The 17,372-nt window shown below is 39.8% G+C and overlaps 1 protein-coding gene across 3 annotated transcripts in view; it reads right to left on the minus strand.

Moving 5' to 3' along the window:
- Positions 1 to 1,631: 1,631 nt before the first annotated feature.
- NRP1 (neuropilin 1) overlaps positions 1,632 to 17,372 on the minus strand; it is a 173,750-nt gene continuing 158,009 nt past the window's right edge. For all 3 annotated transcript variants that reach the window (XM_081109670.1, XM_081109669.1, XM_081109668.1), the window contains 5 exons: positions 12,016 to 12,153; positions 7,699 to 7,970; positions 7,131 to 7,227; positions 5,981 to 6,031; positions 1,632 to 2,164 (listed from right to left, as the gene is read on the minus strand). In XM_081109670.1, the coding sequence (XP_080965796.1) occupies positions 1,875 to 2,164; positions 5,981 to 6,031; positions 7,131 to 7,227; positions 7,699 to 7,970; positions 12,016 to 12,153 (848 nt within the window). In that variant the 3' untranslated portion in view covers positions 1,632 to 1,874. The remainder of the gene's footprint in view (positions 2,165 to 5,980; positions 6,032 to 7,130; positions 7,228 to 7,698; positions 7,971 to 12,015; positions 12,154 to 17,372) is intronic.

A 17,372-nucleotide genomic window follows, 5' to 3' on the forward strand; every position in this document is an offset into this window, starting at 1 on the left:
AAAGGGAGGAAGGTCTCAAAGTTCTATGTACAATGAGCCATGACCACAAATAGAGTGAAAACAACCAAAGCTTCTTTGGATTAATTCATATGCTGCTTGATAAGATATTTGCTTCTTTGAGCTGTTAGAAGCTTAGGTCTTACCAGTCCCAAGGCAGGCTTTTTCTTTGTGAGCAATTGAAAGTTTTTAAAGCATTCATTCAAGTCTCTGTTTTCTCTGGGTTACTGCTGACGGGATTTTTAAAAACATTTGTTTTGACTTTATTCATTTTTATCCCCCTTCTTATCTGAAAATACTTCACCACCAGGTACCAGGATTTCTAGCCGCTTTCTTAAATTAACTATTCTTTCTTCACTTTCCTTGTCTTATCCAATACCTAAAAAGGAAGGTTTTCATGGATCAGTTTTGCATATTTGGATGTAAAAACCTCATGGTTTTGGATATTTGAAGAATTGTATCCAGTCCTTCTTTTGGGTCTCACTTGAAAACCAATTAATATCATTTTTTCTCTCAATTTATCATTATTTCTATTAAATGCAAACATTTCTATCAAAGATTATTTTGATTGGAATAGACAAATGGCTTAAGGAAAAAAGATACTGTCACTTTAACCAGTTAACAAGAAAACCAAAGTTAGACTTTGGAGGACAGAGTTAGGAATTTCCCTTATTTATTTATTTACTTACTTATTTACTTACTTATTTTTTAAGCATAAATTCTAGTAAAATTCTTTGCCATTACCAGCAGGTTAAAGCTGCAAGTTTCTTTTCTGGACAATGGCAAATGCTTAAATTTAAGAGAGAAAAGACAGAGAGATAGGAGAGAAAGAGTTTACATTTGAAAATACATTCCATATGAAAGAACGATAGGAGAGAATATTGCAGCTTTATACAAAAGGATCAAGAGACACAAAATTGAACTGCAGAAAAAACAGAAGAATTAAGCCACGTTGCCAAATCTTCCCAGCCCTTGCTTTTCGGGGGAGGGGATGGGAGGTGGAAATGGGGGAGGAGTGGGGAAAAGGGCTGACATCTTACACTAAAATATACTTTCTTTTTAGTCAGTGGGTCACCAGGGTTTGATTCAAGTTGGGCTTTCACCATCAAAGAACAGAGCAGGTCGTAATAGAACACAATGTGAACCAGTACAAACAAAAAGGCACTTGAGAGGACATGGACTAGCCAGTGCCGTGGATTTCCCTTGTGGCTGTCAGCAGCACACCAAGTTGCCAGCAGTGTCTGGTGATGGCAGTTTTCTGTATGGAGTTCACAAGCACGAGGTTTAGTACAACACTGGAAACATCAAGGAAATTTGACGATATTGCTTCATAAACAGAGTTCACATACTATACTGGTACTGAAGCTACAGTACTTTAAAGTAAAACCCTAATCCTTCTTTGCCTATGCACAATGTGGGCGATTATACACAGGTACAGCTTCAGGAGTCCACCGAAATACAGATATTCTAATATACTGTGGGCATGGGCTACAGGTAGCATGTCCATCAAAAGGGCCCCAGGGAATATACTTGGCACCAGTATCTTGGATTTTGCACAGTTTCAGAAAAGTATCCATAAAAAGAAGGGGAGAGAGGGGGAAGGGGAATCAAAATGAATCATTAAGTCAATCATACTTGGTCTCAACACCAGCATTTGATTATTCATATTAAACCAACAGAAAAAAGCTGACTGTACATGATTCCGATTGTTAATACAGCTAACTTGTTCATGTCTGTCGGCCATACTCATTGAAACTCCTGAGAAAAGCCTGGCTCAGCGTCATCGACGCATTTCCCAGCCTGTACAGTGAAAGATCAATACACTCAAGTTATATCCTTCACCTCAATTCTCCAAATGTCTTTTCATCTGTCTGCCTTCATGCCTCTGAATAAGTACTCTGTGTGTTCAGTTTGTCTTTTTTCAACTTCACACCATCCACAAGCTCGAAGTTATAGTTCTCCAGGGCAGATAAGTTTCTTTCTGACATCCCATTATGCCAACAAGCACAGTACAGCACGACCCCACAGACAGCACCCAGGAGGACACCCAGGGCGCTCATGGCTATGATGGTGATGAGGATGGGATCCAAGGTCTTCAGCACATTGCCTGGCTTCTTGGAGATGTTCTCATCACCTTCTCCCAGGCCCTCGTATCCTGGGGTGCTCCCTAGGGAAGAAAACAAAAATCTATGAGACCTGCCAATGTATCAGATGGAAGTAGGCAGAAAAATAGAGAAAAGGACAGAAAAAGGAGAAAAATCACATGCTTATTTTTCCTGTGCTTTCCCCAGAGCCCGTGGGAGCTTCCTGAAGTGGGGTTTGGCTCCCTCAATGCTGGGAAACAGCCAGGTTTGTGTTTGACTCATTGTTGGGAATGGAGGTGTGGATGGCAAGGGAGCTGGGACTTGGTCAGCTAGCTTAGCACATGGAAACAACCAATTCTGGGTAAACAGTGGGTTTATGTTACAATCTAATTCAGATTTCATGCAACCCACCATCTGTGCTAAATTGTAATCTGTCATTTTAGTCCTTGGCCAGATTAGCCATTAAGCTTTGCAAAATGCTGAGTCACACATTTATCTGGCAGAAGACTTAACCTTTCCCTGTGTATTCATCTGATGCCCACCCAGAAATCAGGAAACCTCCCAATCTGCCCTTTCATGGAGTGCTGTGTCCAGTGCCTGGAACGGTTTACACAAGTGTTTGTTCTCCCACATGAAGATCTTCACTTCAGGCAACTTTCTACCAAGTCTACAGTGACTTCTCTTAAGAAAAAGAGATCATTCAGAACAAGGAATGCTTGTTGTTGAAATTAAAAATGGGCCATGGGCGGAGAAACCAAGATGGCGGCATAGGTAAACACCTGAAATTGCTGCCTCGCACAACCACTTCAAAATTACAACTAAAAGACAAAATGGACATCATCCAGAACCATAGAAGGCTGGCTGAGTGGAAATTCTACAACTAGAAGGAAAGAGAAAAGCACAGTGAGACTCAGAGGAGGTGCAGAAGTAAAGTGCAGAGCTGGGCCTCTTCTGGGAACCTCTAAACCCCAAACAAAGAAGAGGAATCTGCAGATCTCTCCATAACTCCTGCTGGGTAGCCTCAGGCAGAGGCTAAATTAGCACCTCCTTAGAGATCCAAGAGCCAGTGTACCCAGTGGTCAGAGTGGGACCATACAGATTACAACTCCTCAGATCCATAAGGGACACACTCAGGGGGCAGACTCAGTGAGCACCAAAGCCCCACTGAAGCAAGTCTTGCCTCATAAGGGTGTCTTCAGCACAGAAGTTCTTCCACCGTAGACAGAGCTGATTCTCACAGCCAATTGACCTGGAGGTCAATTCCTTCCAGTGATACCAACAATCAAGGCTTAACTACAACAATACTGTGCACACAGCCCACAAAGGAGAGCACCAAGAGTGTCCACCTCAGGTAATTGAGGAGGCTGAGCCACTGGGCCCTATAGGACACCTAGCACACAAAGCCACTCTATCAACACAGGGAAGCAGCCAAAATGCGGAGACAAAGAAACAGGTCACAAATGACAGAAATGGAGGAAAGCAAACTACTGGATATAGTGTTCAAAACCACGGTTATAAGGTTTTTCAAGAATTTTCTAGAAACTGCCAATAAATTTAGTGAGACCCTCGAGGGTATGAAAAAGGGCCAATCAGAAATTAAGCATACACTGACTGAAATAAAGAATAATATACAGAGATCCAACAGCAGACTAGAGGATCGCAAGAATCAAGCAAAGATTTGAAATATGAAGAAGCAAAAAACACCCAACCAGAAAAGCAAAAAGAAAACAAAATATGAAGATAGTGTAAGGAGCCTCTGGGACAACTTCAAGCATACCAACATCCGAGTTATAGGGGTGCCAGAAGAAGAGAGAGAGAAAGATATTGAAAACCTATTTGAAGAAATAATGACAGAAAACTTCCCCTACTGGTCAAAGAAATAGACTTACAAGTCCAGGAAGCACAGAGAACCCCAAACAAAAGGAATCCAAAGAGGACCACACCAAGATACATCATAATTAAAATGCCAAGAGCAAAAGACAAAGAGAGAATCTTAAAAGCAGCAAGAGAAAAACAGTTAGTTACCTACAAGGGAATACCCATACGATTGTCAGCTGATTTCTCAACAGAAAATATGCAGGCCAGAAGGGAGTGGCAAGAAATATTCAAAGTGATGAATGCCAAGAACCTACAACCAAGATTACTTTACCCAGCAAAGCTATCATTCAGAATTGAAGGTCAGATAAAGAGCTTCACAGATAGGAAAAAGCTAAAGGAGTTCATCACCACCAAACCAGTATTATATGAAATGCTGAAAGGTATTTTTTAAAAAGTGGAAGAAGAAGAAAAAGGTAAAGATAAAAATTATGAACAACAAATACATATCAACAAGTGAATCTAAAAATCAAGTGAATAAATAATCTGATGAACAGAATAAACTGGTAAATATAATAGAATCAGGGGCATAGAAAGGGAGTGGACTGACAATTCTCAGGGGGAAAGGGGTGTGGGGAGTGCGGGAAGAGACTGGACAAAAATCATACACCTATGGAGGAGGACAGTGGCGGGGGTGGGGAGGGGTAAGGACAGAAGGTGTGGTGGGAACCGGGTGGAGGGGAGATATGAGGGGAAAAAAGAGGAACAACTGTAATAATCGGAACAATAAATATTTATTTTTAAAAAAGAAACGGGCCATGGCTCTTATCTAGAGACTGTGTCTGTGCTGTGCTAAACAGAAACCGTTTAATAATCAGCATCTTTGCAGCCCTGGGGGTTTCCCTAGAGAAAGTCATACTGCCCTGAAGTTCAGTGTCTGGAGAAATGTTTTCTCTAGAGCAAAACATGAGAGATTATGAACATGGGAACTTTGAGCTTAATTACCTGGAACTAGAAATGAGACTAAAATGTTAATGTGCAACATGCAGGGTGTTTACTTAGTGGTGTTTGGGTCAACAAGATCCCAATCAAAGAAAACTAAACATGTGACATGCAAGTCCCTAAACAGGGGACAACATCCCATGGCAAAACATTGGTTTGAAACAACCTTTAGAAATGTTTACATCTCAGAACAGGAGATGTAGCTAAGCTAAATGAGCCATGTATCTTTGTCAAGTTAAAGTCTGGCTGTGGTAGGACTACATTGCTAATAGCAACAGATGCTGATGCAGATGGGCAGGGCTGGGACAAGTGTTCAATGACTCACAACTGCTGGCTGAAGTATAGAAGCTTATAGAAATAAAATAACACCAGGAAAGACCTAACTCTGATCAAATGTCTTAAATTGGATCACCAACCAGTGTTCAAAGAAAACACATTTTCAAGTTAATCAATTTCAAGTCAGAGGCTACCACCTAAATAGCAATGCTACTTAAGGCAAGTCACTGCCCTGAATTTCAGTCTCCTCATCTGAAAAAATGGAATAAATATACCTCAGAGGAAGAGGGTAGCTGTGAGGAGTAAAGAGATAATCTATGCAATAAGTAAAGTGCTTAGGGCATTCTAGCTCCTCAATAAATCCTTATCCTCATCATCACAAAACTAGGGTTCCAGTAGATAAGGATGGGAACATATGGACCAAACTCAACAGATTGCTGCAGACACTGGGCTCCAGCGCTTTAAAGATCATATCTGGATATCAACCAGTCCCAAGTATTTGGGTTGGTTTCAAACTACAGTATGAAGATCACTGTAGGTTTTGGGTATATCACAGTCCTCACTAGTTTTCTATTTCCATTGTTATCAAATGAGACTGGTTCTCTAAGTCCTCTTCCAGCTCAGAGAGGGAAGGCCATGGCTGATATCCTTCCCCACAGCTCAACCACTTACACAAACCAGACTGTCACAGAGGCTCCTCAAGAGTTTGGGGCAGCTTAGATTGGATTGGGATAGAAAGTTTCTCTATAAATATAATGAAATCCATAGAAAACTATTTTAAAAATTGGTCAAGAAGACACATTTACCTGTTTCATCAATTTTATTTTCTGGGTTCTTTGTATCCAGGTCTGATGGTCCTGACAAGTCAAACAAAATTAAAAGAGATATTTGAATTGCCAACAAAATACAATCACACAAAGTACATAAACTTTACACAAACATACACACTCACACACATGCACTTACACACACATTCATGGTTCAACTGGGTTTCTTTTGGATTTTTATTCACTGCTTTTTAAAAAAATTTCCCCTAATGTTTTCAACCGATCCTGTCAAATCACTGACACTTTAGGCATTATGTATATTCAATATATTACATAATGAAAACTTTGTAAATTGCTGAAGTGACCAAAATCCCAAAAGGCCTCCTTTGTCTTAAGTTCACTCAATAGGGTCATTCCATTCTGTTACAATTAACATCATATTATGTAATAATATATAATAAAAGTTTAAGTGTAGCAAATGGAGCTTAATACTAATTACTGTGCTATTACATTGCCATTAGTGATGCTATGTATAATTCTATATTAAGAACCAGGGGATATGAATTAGTTTTCTGTCAGATTTTTATCATATATATATATATATATATATATATATATATATATATATATCTCCATAAAAAAAACATAAACTCTGAAATACTAGGCAAAGTTTCTAAATATAATATATTCTTTTGAATCATTTAAAATATTTTAAGAGTCAGAAATATCTACTTATCTGTAATAAAACAAAGAATATGGCTTCTATGATTCATTAACAATGTAATCTTAAATTCACTGTGATCAAAATTTTCAAAGACCTGCTGTTTTGTTTATACATCCAAATATTTAGAATTATCCAGGTGTCTGAGTTTTCTACTTTTCACCAAAGTGTTTTAGCATGGCACATATATAGCCTGTAAATTGAGAATTTTTTTCTTTATAATGATCTTTGGAATCCACATCATTACATATATAGCTTTATAGGTACCAACCAGACATTCTAAAAATGAAGGAGAGGTAATAGGGTAACTAAAGGAAAACTATTCTGATTTTTGCCCTGTTGCACCACATTATTCATTTCACACGATATTCTCATAGCCCACAGTGAAATTCCAGGTCTAGATGAATAAGACAAAGACCATCTCATGCCAAGAATCCTAACCTTGGTTTCTATAGAACTTGTACTTACTTGCACAATCCTCTTGTGAAATGTGGTTATTAATACTAATGTCATCCACTGCAATCCCACCAAGGTTTCCTTTGCCAATTTCACCCTCAAAAATCACCTAACAAAACGAGATCATTTCCACAGTATTTAAATATTCAGTCTTAAACAGCAGTGTTTACAAATGCTTGTTCAGCTTAAGCTATAGCATAAATAAAATTCATGAGATTTCCCATAAGCACATGCTTTGCTCATCAATTCATATTAACTGCCGGGTGATGGCATTAAACTCCTCACACTCTTTTTATAATACAAAACTTAAAACTGAAAAAGGCAGGAAATAAAAAGAATGTTCATTGTTACAGCCCATTATAAAGTAACATTTTTGCTCCTTTATCAGATAATTAGTTCTATTCCTGTAATGTAGGAGTCTGAAATATGCTACTGAGATTATCATTATTGCAGCAATATCTCAAGTTCAGGGAACCCCTGAAACAATTTTTGGAATGATTCCCACATCTCATTTGATAACCTTCAAAATATTAACCCCATGTCCCTGAAGCAGCTGCCCTCCCCACCGAGGGAAATTTACCTGGTAAAGTTTCAGAGACTTGTGGAGCAGGACACGCCCTTCTTGCCAGTGGTCTCCTTGGTGTCCAATGGCCCTCCAGACCAGCTGGTCATACTCTTCTGGTTTCTGGTAGCGCAGCTTGACCCTTAGTGTGCCCACATGGGAACCAGACATGTGATACCAGAAGGTCATACAGTGGGCCGAGTTCTGGGAATAAATCACAGGGCTCACCAGACGTGCCACTTTGCCTTTCTGATTTTCGTCAGCTTGGGAGTAGATGAAGTTGCCATCTCCTGCTATGACAGAAAACTGTGTTAGAGAGAGTGTCCAAATTTATAATTCCTTTGTCTCTTTTTTTCAACTTTCATCACTCATACCCTTCTCTCCTGAGCTGAGCACCAAAAACCCAAACCTGTTTTGCAGTGGAAAGGGAATGGAGTGCAGTTGTTGGGGACCCAAGGTTCAGCTCTGAGCTTCTATAAATGGACATATGATTGGGGGAAGGCTGCAAAGCAGCATTTAGACGCTGCTAATTAGGGACGCATTGGCATAGGGGCACAGGCTGTGACTCAGGGCGCCTCTGCACCATTGCAAGCAGACTGAAAGCACAGGGAAGATCTATTGTTGTGCAACTTTAAGATTGCTTCAGCAGCACCTGTGTAAACACAAACATTAAATGGAATAATTTAGATGTATTTTTATTTATCACTAGAGGCCAAGTGAACAAAATTCGTGCATGGGTGGGGTCCCTAGCAGCTGCCGGCTGTGAGCTGTGAGCCAGGAGCTGGAGCTCCCCCTTCCCCAGCTGCCTGCTGCCTGCTGCCTCTGCCAGCTGGGGCAGAGCTGGCCAAGGGGAGGGGCCACGGGCGGTTGGCTGGTCGGCCCTGCCTCCTGGTAGAACTCCCAGTTGAACTCTGGGTTGAAGGGACAATTTGCATATACTTTGGTATAACTGCTTGATAATAAGAAAACTGCATTTTCCCCAAATAATATAGTGATTTCCCCCCCCAAATTCAGATTATTTTTCCCTAGTTTATTTTAATGGCTTATAAATTCCTGAAATAACCCCAAGAGCTTGAGTCTCAACTGTGATCCAGGCTCCTGTGTGATGCAGACTTCTGGTTCAAGGAGAGGAAAGGTTGCATTTTCGAGGCTTTATTAGAATGTGACATCTTGGCAACATAGACACTTGAGGAGCTGCCGAGGACTTACTCTAGGCTTTGCTTTTAATTACCCTCAGTGGGAACATTTCCTTTTGCCACCATCTGGTCTAAACACACAAGTCATGTTTCACTGTTTGTTTGCTCTGCAAATAGAAATTGTCTCCTTTACGCCTCACCTGATGTATGTGTGAATCTGATGCTCAGGCCTCAGTGGGCAGCAGCGTATTTTGTTTGCTGTCCCAGAGGCTTGTGCATTTGTGAGGTAATTTTCACTGTACACATGTGCACTGATTCTTGTACTGCTTGCCTGTGCCAACAGTGTCCGGGGAAGTGAGTAAGGGCAGCTTTCCTCCTTCACTTGGGGGCTTATCTGAGATTGCACTGGAAGGAGCATGTTAATGAAACCCATGGGTGGAATAACAAAAGGAGGGAGCAGATAAAAACCACAGCTCCAGGATTATGTTTATGCTCTCAGTGCTTGTGAGCGTCCCCCGTGACCAGCTGACTAAGTCACTCCTGGGGTTTCTCTTATCCGACTAAATTACCAAGTGGCAGTGCCTGTCTGGGAGACAATGCCATTTCACTGAGATGAATAGTGGATCAGTCCACCAAGATGAACAGCAAAAAGGTAGACAACACACCCATCTTGCCTCACCCCCTTTCTCCCCCAGGCTTCTGAAAAAAACCTGAAGTTGGAAATCTGCAGAGAGGAAAGACATTTATTGATTTTATGGAGTTGATCTGGGCAATTTCTGGAATAGGCAGAAGATAGAAGGAGAAAACCTGTCAGGGGTAGAAGGAGGAAGGCTGAGCAATCTGCCCTGGCCTTGTCCTGGCTGCCATTGTGGACTTTGAAAATTTTGCTCATGTCACTTTTCGGTTTAAAATGCCTCCCTGGCTCCTCACTGTCTTTAGCCCAGCCCCATATCTAACCACTTCACATGGGAATCTGTCCGAAGCACACCACTGGCAATCCACTGAAACAGACCCCACCCCTCCATCTCTCTGTACATATCATTCCTTATTCAAGCCAAGCTTACACTGTCTGTGGGACAGGCCTGCTTTCTCTGACCCCTCCTATCTTATCTTTCGCCATCATGATCTCCTTTGGCATAAGGCATCCTCATTCCTCATTCTGCGCTGTGATTGCTTCTACCCCTAGCTAGACTGTGAGCTCTTCAAGGGCAGGGCCACCCTCCCTTAGATGTGTATCTCAAATGCTCAATGCAGCATTTGCCATGTAACAACAGGTCTATACAAATACCATGTGTTCAATGAACCAGGTAAAGATACTGGGCTTCAGGAATCCTCTATGAGGAGGTGTATAGCTTCATTCTTAGAGGTCAGATCGTTTAACTAAATTCAAAAGCGAGCAGTAAAAGGAGATTGCAACTAGACAGTGTTGATTCAGAAACAATCTCCATGTCTGATTTGCAAAGTCCCCCATCCTGTGTCGGTCAGTCTGTGTGCATGTGTGCTGTCAGGGCTCCTTCATCTACATTTTCTCACATGAGCCAGCTCCTGCCTTTCAGGTGTAAGGCTCACCCATCACTCTCTGCAAATGATTGTTTCTAGTGCTGCACAGGCTAGTCAGGACAGGCATGGCACCACAGCCAAGTAAATCAGGGTGTCTGAGAGAACAAAAAGCACAGATTCTTCTCAAGAAACCACACTTCTTAGCTGTTAATCTAAGACAAGCCCTCCTGTTCTGATGCTCAACACATAAAATACTGATATTTTTCGATTCAGGGGTTTTATCACAGTTCTAAGTCAGGAACTCTGTCTTCATTTTCTCAATTAGTGCTTTACTTGTGCAAGCCTTTTAGCTTTTGTCTCTAGCTAACATTGTTTTTAACCTTTGAATGTCAGATCCTACTGAGCCATTTTGCTCTACTTTGCATCAATTTTCCCACCATTACTGCCTTCATTCCAGCTAATTGCATTTGGTTAATTTGATGCCATTTATATGTACAGTCAAAGTAGTTTAAGTTTTCTAAAACTGCTTGTCTTCAGATTCAATTGAAAGTATTTCAGTATTGAAGGAGTCCAATTTTATCCAATTTCCTTGTCATTCTCATTAGGCAAAGAGCTAGCTGTGGTGGAAGGAGGACTATTCAACCTACTTAATCATTACATTCACGGGGGGTGGGGGGTGAGAGTGAACAACAAAATGGGAAAGGCATGAAGTACCCTCTGCCCATCCATCAGCCCACTGACCTACTTGCCCAAGCACCAGCTTGGGGGAAACTTTGCTTAATGAGGTTTCTCAGCAATAGCAAATGCCCTTCTGGAGAATCTTTGGGAATCCACTACTGAGTAAGCAGGCCTATAAGCATTGGCGTATGGTACATGTTTGTGCATTGGGTGTTCCTTGTGAGTGTGTGTTTGTGTGTTTTTTGTAGGACACTGTTGGCTCTTTATACCATACCTCAAGATGGGTGATGAAATTACTACGAAGGAAACAAGGTGGTGGTAGATAGAAAAGCTCAGGGGGGTGGCTGTCAGTTCCCTTCCTCCTCCAACCAATTAATGTTAGAGGGAAAGTAAGACAGGAGGTGGGGTAGCTTGTGACCAGGGGTTTGATGTGGTTTCTACCTGCTCAGATTTAAAATCTTCCCCGAAAGAATAAGAACCCCATCCCACTTTGATCCACTTCCATTTCAAGGGTCCAGAAAGAGCAAGCATTAAGCTCACTTATTGTTTGTTCAGCTGTGTAAATACACAAGAGGGCATATCTATGTCTGGACTTGGTTTAAAATAGTCCAGAGTCAGGGATAATAGAGACAAAGTAAGATTCCTATGATTTGATAATTTTTGAAGTTGGGCTGTGTACATTTAGAGTTTGTGTCACTATTTCTTTTATACTTTTAAATATGTTGAAATTTTCCATCAAGTATTAAAAAGGTACTAATTCACATGACTTTGCCCAGTTTGTTGTTTTTCAGGAGGTCAATCAGTTGCCAAATTTAACCAGCATTTTCTGCTACTAGTGCTGAAATGTTAATGTTAGGGAAATTGTATCTCTATTAGGGAAAGAGATCTTGTTAATTCCAGGAAATAAAAGCATAAGTGAATGCTCTGCAGTATTTTCTGTGCTCCTAGATTAACAGACCCCAAAACTCTCCACAGTAACCCTTACTTCAAAGAAATGAGGCCACAGTGAACTCTCCAGTACCTGTGTGATCCTGGATCGGTCCCGTTTTGCTGGTCAGCACACTCCATTTGAGTTGCACATGATTGTCATGCTCCCAGTGACAGAATGTCTTATGAGAACCCCAGCCAAATTCACAGTTAAAACCATATGTTGGAAACTCTTCAGCGGGTGTAAAGGAAAAATAGAGACAAGCAGAGAAAGACAAATATAATCATTTAGATCAGAAAGGCCCTTAATTTGTTCATGGAAAGCACAATTTATACAACTTAACATCTGTTTGAAAATTCTGGGAAAGCCACAAAATCTAAAATTACCAGGAAACTCAAAAGATGCACAGAGATGTCAAAACATTTTCAAAATAACGTTTAGTAACTTTTTAAATCCAGCTTTATAAAAAAATGATGGGCTGTCTGTCAAGTTGGTTTTACATGACATTTCTGGGAAGGTTACTTTCCAAAGCATGTATGTTATATCTGTATGTAGCATTCTCTTTATTTCTTCAATATTTAATATAAAAGTTGCTATGTTCTTGAGGATGGACTATATAAATTGAAATTCACTAATTAAAAGAATCTTAGAAATTGATCCAGGAACCTCAAGTCTAGAAATGTGGCAGGTGAATGCCTCATCCTGGAGGCTATTTGTATTCTCATCACAGCAGCTAATGCTTCCGGTCTTTAGTGTCAGATCTCTGAAGCAGATCTTAAGATTTTTTTTTTCTTCTGTGCTTTATATCAGGTCAATTAATTTTAAGTGCAGTGTCTGCTTTTTCAGTGAATTTAAAAATTTGCATATAAAGTGTTCATCCACTTAAAAACCTCAATGCAAGGTCGTGTAAAACCAAGGCATATTTAAGTAATTACCAGGTTTTTTTTATTTTTTATTTTCTTTAATCCTCTCCTGAGATTATGCTTTTTATTTTTTATTATTTTTAGAAAGAGAGGGAGAGAAAAACATCTATCAGTTGCTTCCCCTACATGCCCCGAGCTGCCCCTACTAGGGATTGAGCCTACAACCTGGGCAAGTGCCCTGACTGGGAATTGAACCTGCAACCTTTTTGGTGTACGGGATGACACTTTAACCAACTGAACCACAGAAGCCAGGAAAGTTTCTTATATTTTGAATGTTCCAAATGCTGTCTTTGGGACCTAAAATTAAAGTATGAGTGGATTTTCAGGAATTATTTCTCTTATGTGTTCTACAAGGTGCTATACTTGACTATAGTGTTTTCTTAAATCTTTTTTTTCCACTCCACCCTCCTTTTGAAAGTAGCTTGAGTTTTAAGCATGAAAAAATAAAATCATTGATGCTTAGAATTATTTTGGTAAAACGAATCCTAAAGATAAGATGCTCATGCTTCTGTTAGTTCCAGGCCTCCATGTAAAATGAAACACAAAGCCGCCTGTTTTCTCTGAGGATGGTGGGGCAGTGCTCCTCACTGAGATTAGGCAGTCCACCAGATGGCAGCATTGAAACGGAGAGAAACACACCTAGGGCGACTTGCCCACTGAAGTTAAAAATGTCTCAAAACCATCCCTATGTGCAATAAGGGAAGTATGGTATTATCTGCTGTTTTAGGGAACAACACATAACAGGCTGAGAACATATCTTGTTTTGATCTTCTCTTTAACTTTACTTAAGTATTTAATACAAAATATCTTCTTTCTCCTTTGAGCTTGGCTCCATTGCTCCTCCCTAATTTTAACAATGGGAAGAGAAATTTTAATGGAAAGATTTCTTGAATAAATAAGGATGATTTTCTTCACACTTTTAGTTTCCAAGGAACTCTTTCCAAATGCTAATATACATTTTTGGAAAACATTCACTATATGAAGTGTTAAAACTGAGAAGGATAGAATCGCATTTTCAATGACAATGTGACCTCCCAAAGCATGCATAGATAGGGCCAGTGTGAAACAGTAAACTAGTAAGTGATGTGCATAGTATGAACATTTTCAGTTAGTGCAAAAGGGCTACACTTCACAGCCACAGTGTTATTGGAGAGCTGTACTTCATGTCTAGTCTATCAAAACCATGAAATAGGACTTCTTAGAGCATGAGAAACCCTTTCCAAAATGTACCACACTTGTGCAGCAAGGTCAAATCATGCAGATGAAGTGAACTGAACAAGGACTGAATGAACAATCTTGGATGTCAACCACCAAAACCCAGGAATGTACTGTTACATAATCTCATGTTAGAAAATGTTAATATTGGAAAATGTTAATGTGTATGTGGGTTTGGGTTTTCTCCTTAAATGTGGTTTATAAGACAAGCATATACAGGAGGGCAGCAAGCCACTATGGAACACACATTTCTTGTTATATTTACCTGGTTAATACATTAAATTTATTGTATAATACAGAAAACCACACTATCCATTATTTTGGCTATTAATATTCTGGTGATAGCATAAATATATGAACTTGGGTGTCTTTGCAATCACCAGGACATGGGACAGCTTTGCATGAAAAGATGATTTAGGCATTTCTCCTGCTGCAGTGAATGGCAGTTCATCTTGATCTTTCAATGTTCTTTCTAGTTCTATGAATCTAACAGGATGAATTGCTCTAACATTTTGATTTTATTACACTTTGATGTTCTTGTCCTGATTATATAGCTTACTTCTGTTAATCTTGATCATTTAAAGTTTTTGAAAATCTATGCATTTTGTGGAGGAAAGGTATAGAGTAAGAGTAGCTCAGTATTGAAAATTCAAGCCTGGATAGAAAGGCTATTAAACATACAAAATACACATACACACTTACAGAAAAGAAAAAGAAAAAAAAAACAGAGAAAAAATGACAGAAGGGGAGGAGAAAAGAACTGAGAAAGAAAAAAGCAACGGATGAATGAAATAAATGTATAGGACTGTTGACTTTTAAATCTTCAAAATATTACCCAATTCTTATTAAATTCATTGGGAATAATCTGGCTAAATTCCTTCTTGACTCTTAAAAATAGCAGGAAATAGTATTCTGAACTTAAAACAAATTTATAGCCACTGTGAGCACACATCAGTGGTGCTTGTTGAACCTCCCTTACTCGCAATGGAATATTAGCACACTATATGCACAAGGATTTAACTTTTAAACCTGAATTTCTATTGAGTGTGTTAACTTGCTTACTTATAGACTGGATGTGTGGTACAAACAAGTGGAGAAGCTGAGGCCCATATAATCAGACATTATGAATACAATCTAGGAATGTTTGATCTAGGAATGTTTGAAGATCCTCAGAGGGTAAAAGGCTTCATGAGGGGGGAGCTGGATTTAAAATGCGGAATTTTCATCAATTCCTGGAAGAGAATTAATAGGCTTTTATGCATCTGGTTATAACCCAGACAGCATATAAATATTATATGCCCAATGAGTTTATTATATTGATAAGAATCCTCAAAATGAAATCTTGAGACTCTACTTGAGTCTATACTGGCCTCATCAAATTCAGATTATAATGAGAGTTTAGGGGTCTAATTTTCTATTGCTTGTAAAGACACCTGTAGAATCAGAAGCCTGCAGAACAATGTGGACCTGATCCCTAGAGACACCTCAGAGTTAGACCTGGCCTAGATTGACACTCTCAGGTCCTTGTGGAGCATTCTGAACATGCACTGGACTCCTCAAAAAAATCAGATCTCCATTATCCACAACCAAAGACTTGCAAATTTTTAATTCAGACAATAGAAAAACAAGAAACCAGGGTGATTTGTAAAAGACAATGGGCAGACCCTGAATTTCAAAACTGGACCCTATCAGTAAACCCTGTGGCTTGACATGAACTTCTAATAATGGTCTACCTGGTTCATGATTTGCACATCTGCTCTCTGACTACTGTAGACTCTGTGAGATGACTGCCTGGTCCTGGAGCTCCTCTGTGAAGCCTTCACACCAATGGCCTTGAGCTCATGCACAAATCAAGTGTGTTCACAAAGTCATTCCTGCTCTGACAATACAGACATTCCACATTTAGGGAGAACGATCCAATTTGGGGATCTGATATATCTTTCTATTTTGTTTTATTTTTTTTGCAGTTCTCATTCTCTTTCATTTCTTTAATGACCCCTAGCTCTTTTGATAGGCAAGAGGGGAGATAAAACAGTTCATTGGCAATTTCATAGTGGTTTTAATTAATGCTCTGGCAAGAGAAGAAATAAAACAACAGTTAAAGTGTTTGCTTCATCACTAGGACTTCCTTGTTTCACCTCACCCATCTTCTCTAATATTGAGTCAAAGAGAGCCAACTGATGGTTGTTTCACTGAAGGGCTGAAGGCTTTCAGGAAAGGAAGGGAGCAAGCAAGAGGCCATGCTTCACTCATGAGGCATTTTCAGCCATCCCAGGTTACTACTGCACAATCCATTAAGGCCACATTTTATAACATGAAAAGATGTGGGTAGGACTATAGCTGTTTTGGAATTTTTTGGTGAACATATTATTCTTCTCTTTCATTTTTTGGTATTTGGTGTTTTTGAGCTGTGTGGTAGAAGGCTTTTGGCAACCTGAATACATTACAGGACACTTGGTGTTAAGTCTAACTGAAGAGAAGTTTATTTTGCAGTTAAATCAGGTCAATGGTGATAGGGACCTTTAAGGAAGCATACTAATTAGAACAATCCTTTATACTCTCTGCCTAGCTGGGTAGTGTCATAGTGCTGAGGAAACATTGATATACACCACATGCCCCATTAATAAATGACTGTGGAGGCGAAGCCTGAGTGAACTTCTATAAAGGAAATGGGAGAAGCTGGAAAGCTGACCTGTTCACCTTACTGTGATGATTAACTTCAAAGTATTTAAAACCTCTGATTGCTTTATACTGACTGTTTTCTTCCGTGTGGGTCTGTAGGGAAGAATTCTACAGAATACTAACACAATACAAAGGAGAGTGAGAGGAGGCCACCATTTAACTGTGGTTGGCCTTGATAAACAGTAAACTAAGGGCCTTAAAAGTCATTGTGCTTTTCTATTAATAAAAGGATGAGGAGGTGCCCTTCATGAGGGTGGTCCTCTCCCTACATACAATTAGAGCCCTGGCTTCCTGCGCCCCACTTCATGGCATGCTCACTGGAAACACTGTTGTAAAACTGCCAACTCTGTGGCAGGCAAAGCTGACAAACTTTGCCTGTCTTGATTTTGTAGAATGGTGATGAAAATAAATAGTCAGGCTACTGCTTGTGCGATTTCCTTCTTCTGTAGTTTGCAAACACAGTCCATGTCCTAGATGTGCTGTGGTTAAACAAAGTATGTTAGCCTATTTCTTCAGTTCAGAGCTGGGTTGTCACCATTTGGCAATTACTGATAGAGCAAGAAATCTTGCTCCGTGCCACATATACATGTGGATGGAAGGGAAGCAATAGTTATGGCTCATGCTTGGAGA

The sequence above is a fragment of the Myotis nattereri genome (genome assembly GCF_964212035.1).
Source record: "Myotis nattereri genome assembly, chromosome: 1".
Taxonomy (NCBI): Eukaryota; Metazoa; Chordata; class Mammalia; order Chiroptera; family Vespertilionidae; genus Myotis; species Myotis nattereri.